The 9,391-nt window shown below is 39.0% G+C and overlaps 3 protein-coding genes across 3 annotated transcripts; all 3 read left to right on the top strand.

Moving 5' to 3' along the window:
- The first annotated feature begins 841 nt into the window (after window positions 1–841).
- On the top strand, window positions 842–4,315 carry fbxo40.2 (F-box protein 40, tandem duplicate 2). The gene is made up of 4 exons (XM_043221706.1): window positions 842–1,000; window positions 1,115–1,154; window positions 1,707–3,575; window positions 3,765–4,315. Exons 2-4 carry the CDS (start codon window positions 1,152–1,154, stop codon window positions 3,960–3,962), a joined length of 2,070 nt encoding a protein of 689 aa, XP_043077641.1. The 5' UTR covers window positions 842–1,000; window positions 1,115–1,151; the 3' UTR covers window positions 3,963–4,315.
- A 388-nt stretch (window positions 4,316–4,703) lies between these two features.
- On the top strand, window positions 4,704–7,918 carry fbxo40.1 (F-box protein 40, tandem duplicate 1). The gene is made up of 3 exons (XM_043221600.1): window positions 4,704–4,830; window positions 5,444–7,252; window positions 7,398–7,918. Exons 1-3 carry the CDS (start codon window positions 4,828–4,830, stop codon window positions 7,602–7,604), a joined length of 2,019 nt encoding a protein of 672 aa, XP_043077535.1. The 5' UTR covers window positions 4,704–4,827; the 3' UTR covers window positions 7,605–7,918.
- Window positions 7,919–8,080: 162 nt separating this feature from the next.
- On the top strand, window positions 8,081–9,391 carry c1qa (complement component 1, q subcomponent, A chain). The gene is made up of 3 exons (XM_043221601.1): window positions 8,081–8,223; window positions 8,330–8,493; window positions 8,605–9,391. The coding sequence occupies exons 2-3, from the start codon at window positions 8,340–8,342 to the stop codon at window positions 9,189–9,191; spliced, it is 741 nt and encodes a 246-aa protein (XP_043077536.1). The 5' UTR covers window positions 8,081–8,223; window positions 8,330–8,339; the 3' UTR covers window positions 9,192–9,391.

The following is a 9,391-nucleotide window of genomic DNA, read 5'->3' as shown; positions in this document are numbered from 1 at the left end:
TATCCACCACTGAAAGAAAATAAAAAATATAATGAATTTACTATAAAAGTTAATTTTGTTTGAATATGTCATATTCATTTCTAATAGCATTTAACATGTCATGATAATTTGCCAGAAAATGTTGTTATTAGCGCATTTGAATAGGTTACTGTTGTATAGTATGCTAGCCTACAACTGCATTGCACAACAAACTACATGTGTTATATATATATATATATATATATATATATATATATATATATATATATATATATATATATATATATATATATATATATATATATATATATATATATATATATATATATATATATATATATATATAGTTTATCAATTGAAATGTTTAATTTTACTAGTTTTTGATAGGTGGCACAAATGCCTTTTGATAGACAGGCTCTACAGAGAACAAGGACTTTGTAAAAAGGATGCTACCGAACCTTCTGATAAGAAGGCAGCTACATTAAGAACAATGTACAAAACTAGGAAAGGTTACAAAAACGTATTAATACAAACTATGGAAAGTATATAATACAAAATACCAAAAGGGCTTCTCACGCCGTGTGTTTGTGGATCCTTGTTCCGTGAACCAAAATGAAAGACCGCCATCTGGTGTCCTACTGATGAAACAATGAAAAACAAACCGGATTAAACTCTTTCTGCTGATCTGTCCTGTCTTCTGTTTGTGCTCTGTAGGTAGTAAAGAACTTTAATTCTGGTAAAAGAGGCAAAAATAGATTGCTTTTTATTTGACAATGATTGTTATGTGTTTGTCAAAATTTCCTCAGTACCTTCAAGTCATGTAACTTGCTACTGACAGCTGAGGCAACTATTTTTAACGTGACCCACAATCCTGTTCTTTAGAAAGGGCTCTTGGAACAAGCCGGGGACTTCTTGAGACATGGTTCACATGGTTTAGGTAAGCTGTTCAGTAACTGTTTAGGTTCTGCTGGCAGTGCTGTCTGCAGCCGCTTGCCCTTACAGCAAGGTCTTACAAAACCAGGTACTTTTATAAAGAAAATCTATGTTTTAGCACAATGTTATATATAAATGCATACAGATAATTGTTATAATTTATCAATATTTTAATGAATAAGATGCAACTTTTTTTTTCCAGAAGCTGTTGTTGCACACTGACAGTACTTTATATAACAATGGTATGTTCATTTAATTTTCTCATTGTTAAAATAATGGCTAACAGTGATATTTTATACGTAAAATTATTTGTCATAACACAGATATTGAATTACAGAATTTAGTAGCATTTTTTAGTAGCATGATTCCAGCCTGTGTTTCCCTGTCTTGTGTTTTGTACTCTTATTTTGAAATTTATTTCAGCATTACAGCCATTCTTATGCTTTTATATTCAAAAGCTGACTCAAAATCAGATCTAAATTGATGCAAATTTTTATTTTGAATTTTTAAACTTTTAACGGAGAAAGAGACCAGACTGTCATGAATAATCATTGTCCTGGAGAGTTTACCTCCAACTGCCTCAACACCTGACTTTTTAATATGCCTTGCAAGATTAGCTAGTTCTGATGTGTTTGATTTGGGTTGGAGCTTAACTCTGCACAACACCGGCCCTCCAGGATAAAGTTTGATGGTGCCTGTTATAGATAAAAATCAAACTGAATGAATTCTGTGCTAATTTTTGGAGATTTCAATTTTAGAACCAGTACAAGTTGCCTTGTTGTGCTTGTTCACAGAGCCGCTATAGGAGATCTGTTCCGAAGCTGCACAGACATTGTGAGACCTGTTTTAATCGGCGCTGCAAAGCCTCAATAGAAGTGTCTGTGTCATGCATGGTCATCAACTGCCGCTTGCTTTGTGGAGCATCCTTCCACATGTGTAAAGAGGATGAGCACTCTCTGCTGTGTCCCAATGAGAAGGTGCCTTGTCTTAATTCTCACTATGGCTGCCCCTTCACCATGTGTCGCTCTCGGCTGGCCAAACACCTTGAGGTGTGTCCTGCAAGCGTCGTCTGCTGCTCGATGGAGTGGAACCGTTGGCCTCTTGAGAACCCAGATGCCCCCTTGTATACAAATCTACTGAAAGAGCTCCATGAGCAAGAATCACTGGACCTTTCCATGGCACTGAGGGACCAGAAACATGTATGTGCCCGGTTGAAAATGAGGAAATGCTTTCCTGAGTTAATGGAGGAAGAAGAAGAGCCTCCCGCAGTGGAGGAGTATGATGATGAGGAGGAAACAGTAGGGAAAGAGACTGTGTGTAACGGGATGAACGTTAATGGACATGGAGATTCAAGAGGAGGCTTGGTGAATGGACCATCTAAAGCTTGTGAGAAAGCTCTGAAAGAGGATGTCGTCCTCAACGGTCCTGTTGACAAGGACAAGTACAATCTTTTCGAAAAGATGTTTAGCATGGAAATTGGTGGCTGCAAGCAGGCAGAGGCCGCGTCTTCGAATACAGAAGAAAAGAATAGAAAAAAAACGTCTTCTAAAGATTCTTCAAAGCCACAAGGAGCATCTGTAGAGCCAGAGAAAAAGGAAGTAAACGTGGATTTCACCAAAACTGGACTGGCACCTTGGCAGGATGGTGTCCTGGAGAGACTTGGGCAGGAAGTGAAACCAAGAGAGTTCAACATGTACATAGTGCATCATGGGCGTATGTTGATTTCCTTTGGTCAGATGGATGCTTGCACGCCCAGAGAGAGAGATTTCGTTTATGGGAACTTGGAGCCAATACCAGTCCAGACTCTACGTTCCTTCAAGGTTCCCAGTAGTTACAGACAAAAACGCATTCAACTTAGAGAATTCAATACGAGAGTAATGACCGAGCACAAGTGCGTTGGCACATCTGACCTGGATATGTCTGAGAAAGATGGTGGGGAGATGGATGAGATGTTTTCAACCCTACTTTGTTATGCAGAGGCTGAGATAAGGGGCCACAAAATAAGCGAGATGGTGGCAACAGATGGACTTTATGTCGATATTGCAACACAAACTTATAATTTTACCACAGCTCCTTTTAAATCCAATGCAACCCTTAATGAAATTACAACAGGCAGAGATTTGAAACTTCACGTTGACCTCGATACAGAAGCAGTTACACTCAGACACAACAAATCAACCTCAGCTTTCACGTTCCTGTGTGGCCATTTCTTCAGGCGGGATGAATATGCCTCGCACTTTAAGAACGTGCATTTGGATATCCAGTCCTCTTTGAGTGGCTGGTTCGAGCAGAGATGTCCTCTGGCCTACCTCGGTTGCACCTTCAGTCAGAGAAGATTACAGCCCTCCACACACAGGGCCAAAGTCTCCTATATGCAAGACCTCAGTATTTTTACCCTCACACCCGAGGTTTCTGCCTCCCTTATGAGCGATTCGCAGACCAATGCACATATAAAATACGAAGATTCTCTCAGTAACCTTCCCTTCGAGGTGCTTTGCCAGATTGCTAGTTACCTGGATAGTTTCACCCTGTCCCAGCTGGCCTTAGTCTCCCGATTGTTCAGGGATATATGTGCCACACTTCTGCAGGAGAGAGGAATGGTAGGCTTTAAGTGGCATAAAAAGTCATACTCTCATGGAGGAATCCACTGGAAACCCACTAAAGTAAGACATTTCAGCATTTGTCAGCAAATATTTTTTTATAGTTGTAGCGATTAATTAAACCAAGCAACCATTTGTTTAGAATTTATTAGTATCATATTTATTACTATCATATTTAGTATCATAAATCTGCATTGATTTATTGATTTTAATTATATTATTTCCTTTATATTTGTCTATCGTGCTTTCTAGGTCTGGGAGTTTAGTACTCTTTTTAGCAAAGTTGGTAACTGGTGCATCGGCGACACACCATCAATGGCTGAGCACCTGAAACGCTGTCCATTCTACCAAACTGAACTGAAAACTGAGCCTTTTGCCCTGGCCAGTATATTTGACAACAAAGGAAAGGAGAGACACAGTTTGGTTTCTTTGTTTATGAGACGCAAATAACACTGTAACTGTAACTTTTATTTTGAATTTTTGGCAGTTAAAGTGAGTCAAATATCCACTAGTGTAAATGATTCTATTTATATTATGATAATATTTACTACTGTTAAATTTATATTTTACTGGTGTAAAATATATATAAAAATGTGTTTGAAAAGAGTGTTTGTTCCATTTTTTCTTTATTGACAATAGTCGTTTCCACTTTATCACAAAATTTCTCTAGAATGCAATATCTTGGAGATGTTTAGATATTAAAGGTACTTTTTGTGTGTTTGAATTCTAACTTCATTTAGCCATGTATTCTCTTTCTGTAAAACGAAAACAATAAAACTAAAGCAGAATGTGTTTCTTCACTTCACTTTAGATTTTCAAGTTTTATGTTTTTGTTCAAGCATGCAAGCATGAATGGGGATTATAAACCTACAAAGTAAAATGTAACATTTTTGTGTGCACCATATGCACAATAATTGTATTATTACAAAAGCACTGTTGAAAAAATAGGCCTAACAAAAAAATGTAAATAAATAACACTGATAATGTTTAAAAGCATCATATGTGCAGGAAATAATTATTGCATTCAAACAGCCAAATAAAATTAAAAAAAAAGTAAAAAAAAAAAAAAAAGCTTAAGAACAGTTTGAGACAGCATGTCATCTTTAATCTTGACACAGAGTCTTGAAAACACCGGGTACCTAGAGCAGCTATGGTTACAGAACATGTAACTTGACTCTTGTGTGCCAAAACCCTAGTCACACTCCCAGTGTATGAACATGTCTATTTTTAACTAGTCGGCAGACACAGATATAGTCTCACTCAAGCTTTTAGTGACTAAGCTGAACACAAGCGTGGAGCTCACAGTAAAAACACTATGGTAGGTCAACTTTTCTTTACTTTTTTTAGTGCCTGCCAACCAAACATGTAAACATGTAAGTCTAAAGATGTGCACTGTATCTGTAAGAAGCATTTAGGTTTTTAGCATTAGCTTAGGATTACTGATATTTCTGAAATATATTTGCTGTTTCACCTCTGACAGGAGGAACATGCCAAACACTTTATTGCATGTGTAAACAGTTTTGAGATATTGAGCTTCAATGCATTCCATATAGGCTTGTGTAGACAGAACCCTTTTTGTTTTCTAAAAAAGGCCAAAAATATACACAGCTTACAAAAGAAACATCACAATGTAATAAGTGATTTTTTCTTCAATTTTGACAAAAATGTCAAACAGAACCTTATAATTCCAAGGCAACAATATTTCCAACATGATAAAGCATTAACTTTTAGCAAAAGTCCAATGGACATTTCGATTAAATCAGGGTTTCAACGCAACAACATTTCTTTTTGAAACTGTGGCAAAAAGTGCACAGAGGTACATATTTTTATGAGACCAGGTTGTCACTGACATTCACTTGTAGTTATGGTAAGCCACTTTAGACAGTTTCTATCCAGCCCAAAACTTTGTAAAACTTTGCATTTCTTTACAGGGTAGACAAAGAACCCAAACATCCAAGCTCCATCGCCATTGTGAGAGCTGTCACAGCCGGCGCTGCAAAACCCCGATTGAGATTTCTGTGTCATGTGCGATTATGAGCTGTCGTTTGCTGTGCGGTGCTGTGTTTCACCTGTGCAAGGAAGAAGAACACATGCTCTTGTGCCCCAATGAAAGGGTACCTTGTCTCAATGTTGAATATGGCTGCCTGTTCACCATGTGCCGCTCAAACCTGGCTAAGCATTTGACAGTGTGTCCCGCCAGTGTTGTCTCCTGCTCAATGGAATGGAACCGCTGGCCTATTGAAGAGTCTGAGACCCCTGAGTTTTACGAGAACATTTTGAAGGAGAACTACACTCATGAACCTCTGGATCTCTCGATGGCTCTGAGGGACCAGCAGCATCTGTTTCATTCTCTCAAAATGAAAACTCTCTTCCCTGAACTTATTGAAAAGGTGGCTGAGGAGCCTTCGGTTGTGGTCCCGGAGGGGGCCGTGGGAGGGGTACCACTGTCAAATGGAGTTGAAGAAGCATTTGAGTCTTCAAGCGCAGTAACTGAAGAAGGTGAGCTGACTCAGGAGGAACGAGAGGAATTGGCAAGGAATCCTCATGTGGTCAATCTTGAAAGCTATAATATTTGGGAAAAAATGTTCAGCATGGAGTTAAGCGGCTGCAAGCATACAATAAAATCTTTGGAGCAAAATCCCGAAACCCCTCGCAAAGAAATAAAGCCACAAGCCAACCCAAATAGGTTGGAAGTCTTACAGGAAGAGCTGCCAACGGAGATCGAAAGTCTTGATGCCCCTACTGACATCAGTCAATACAACTTCATGGACGAAGACAAATTCCTCATCGCCACATCCCTGTTTGCATGTGACACGAGACCCAAGAAGAAACTTGTCTACGAACATTTAGAGCCCATGAAGATTAAAATAGTCAGAACTTTCAAAGTCCCGACCAGCTTCAAAGCCAAACAAAGTCGCATTCGAAACCCCTCGCATAACAAGAAGGTGAACGCAAGCGTAGACACATCTGACCTAGGTGTTGAAATTGATGACATGCCAAAATGGGATGAAGTTCAAGCTACTCTCTTATGCTCTTTGGAGCGGGAACTACGGGGCCATCTCATAGCTGAATCCATGTCCACAGATGCCCTTCTTCTGGACACTGGAACACAGACGTATGATTTCTACTCTGCACCTTTTAAAGCAGAGGCTTCACTGGCTGACATCACTGCTGACCGGGCTTTGAAACTCCACGTCCAAGTTCAGGCCGAGAGCGTCACCAGAAGACACAACAAATCCAGCTCTGCGTTTACGTACCTCTGCAACCACATATTCAGACGGGATGAGTTTCCTTCACACTACAAGAACGTTCACTCTGACATCCAGAGCTGCGTCAGTGGATGGTTTGAACAGCGATGCCCTCTCTCCTACCTTGGCTGCACTTTTATTCAGAGAAGGTTTCAGCCCAGCTCTCACAGAGCGATTGTTTTCTACGACAAGGAGCTCAGCACTTTCTGCCTCCGACCAGAGGTCTCAGATAAACTGTATGAAGGTATACAACCGGTGAATGTGGAAAGGAAGCGTGCACGCAATACAGATGCTCTGAGCAGGCTGCCTTTTGAGGTTCTAGTCCATGTTGCTGGATTTCTTGACAGCTTCACCCTGTCCCAGCTGGCTCTGGTTTCTCATCTCATGAGAGAGGTATGCAGGACCTTGCTTCATGAAAGAGGAATGGTTTCACTGAAGTGGGAGAAGAAGGTCTACTCTCATGGTGGATGGTGCTGGAGAGCCAGAAAGAGGGTGAGTTTCTACTGTAATTAAAATATTCAGCCATTTTTCTAATATAATGCAAGTGTAGACTTGTTCATTGAGTAAATCTCTGTGTATGAACCTTTCAAATGAGAAGTATCTGACTTGCACTAATTGACCTTCAAATCGTCATCAGGTCTGGCAGTTTAGTAACCTGTTCTCCACTGTGGACAGCTGGTGCTTTGACAAATTGCCTCCGATTTCTGAACATCTAAAGGTTTGTCCATACTACCAGAGAGAGAATAAGACAGCACCTGTTCCTTTAACTGGTGTTCATGAGTATCATGAGAAGGAAGCGCACAGGAATCAGAGTCTAGTCTCCTTGTTCATAAAAAACAAGTAGCATTTGTATTATAAGAGACAATCAAATTAAATGTTTTAATGTGTCATATACACACAAACCCACAAAATCATTTTGTTCAAAATTATACTTTGTCATATGTGCAAAAATAAATAAATGAACCACAATTCTTCAGCTTTTGGATGGAATTATTATTTTTGTGAGAGTGTGCGTGTGCGTGTGTGTGTGTAAAACTGATACTCTGTCCTTTCACCGAACCATGAAAATTCAATCCTCATTTACTTCACCTTCACGTCTTTCCAGGCCTGTTTTGCTTACTTTCTTCCATAGATCACAAAGGATATTATACCATGAACTTTCCAAGACAAAAAAAAAAATAAAATCAAACTTGTTTGTTAGATGGTAATCTTATAATTGCTGATGTGTTAAAAGGGTTAAGTTAGGTTAAGTGAAGGTTGTGATTTCTTAACTCTTATTATGACACTAAATGTTTTATAAGGACACAAAACGTGCTAATAGAGAATGGGGAAGGAAAAATGCACGTGTTGGCAATTTCAAGAGATGTTTAATATAGTTCAGAATTTGGAGAAATGAAACAATTACACGGCAGCAGCCTTTTGTTTTTTAACACCATTTTACCGCTCACAATCAAAAGACACTGGTAAGGCAGAATTTTCTAAATGCTAAGGATTTTATGATTTTAGAATACTATATATAGTTTTTTCTATTGTAGTACATTAACATTTGTTTTTCGTGATTTATCTTAGATATTTTAGGATGCAGCAACTGGTTTTTCGTGCTTTTCTTTGGGTGCTGCTTCCCTTTACTTTATGTCAGGACAATACATGTGCATTAGATGGGAAAGATGGCGTGAATGGAGTCCCTGGCAGAGGCGGCTTACCAGGAGCAAAGGGAGAGAAAGGGGCACCAGGTAAGAAAGTAATGTATAACATGCATCCAAAATATGTAGGTAGTAAACTGCATTACAAAAATAGAAGTGTTAAGAACTGAAATGTTTGTGAATAATAGTAAATTCTCTTAGTATTACAGGATAAACTGAGCAGTATCACAATGCAGGAACTCAAAGGAGAGACGGGAATCAGAGGCTCTCCAGGAGAACCTGGTCCAAAGGGTTTCATAGGTGCACAAGGACTAAAAGGTATCCCTGGTCCTAAGGGTCCTAGAGGATCCAGTGGTGGCAGTGATGGCAGTGGAGGCAATGCAAATAAAAAGCCAGCTTTCTCTGTGCTGCGAAACACAGCAAATTTGGCTTCATATGGTCAGCCTGTGGACTTTGATAAAGAACTTAGCAATGTTGATAATGATTTCAACCTTAGAACTGGCAAATTCACTTGCAAGGTTCCTGGGGTGTATTACTTTGTGTTTCATGCGTCATCTGAAGGACAATTATGCCTAAGACTTAAAAATAACAGGAATGAAGTGAACAGCCTGAATTTCTGTGACTTAAACCCACGATCATCATCAGCTGTTGTGTCAGGTGGAGCTGTGCTTCAACTAACTAAAAATGACAATGTATGGATTGAGCCTTTCACAAAAAGTACTGGCAAGCAAATGCCCAAAAGCATGTCAGCTGTGTTCAATGGATTTTTAATCCATCGCGACTTTTAATAGTCTATTAAAGATGACGCAATGGCTTACTGACTGCGGTGGTGATGTATAGCAGTGATGTAAACATTAATGAAAATCTAACCTGATCTGTTGCATGCCGCATTCAAATCTTGTATTCATGTATCTTGCCTGTATTAAAACTGCTTTGTTGTCTTTTTATAAATGTCTCCAATTAACTAAATAAAAGCATATGAACATGA

This window comes from Puntigrus tetrazona, chromosome 21 (genome assembly GCF_018831695.1).
Source record: "Puntigrus tetrazona isolate hp1 chromosome 21, ASM1883169v1, whole genome shotgun sequence".
Taxonomy (NCBI): domain Eukaryota; kingdom Metazoa; phylum Chordata; class Actinopteri; order Cypriniformes; family Cyprinidae; genus Puntigrus; species Puntigrus tetrazona.
Note: the sequence above shows the minus strand (reverse complement) of the source record. Positions and strands in the feature narration are given on the sequence as shown.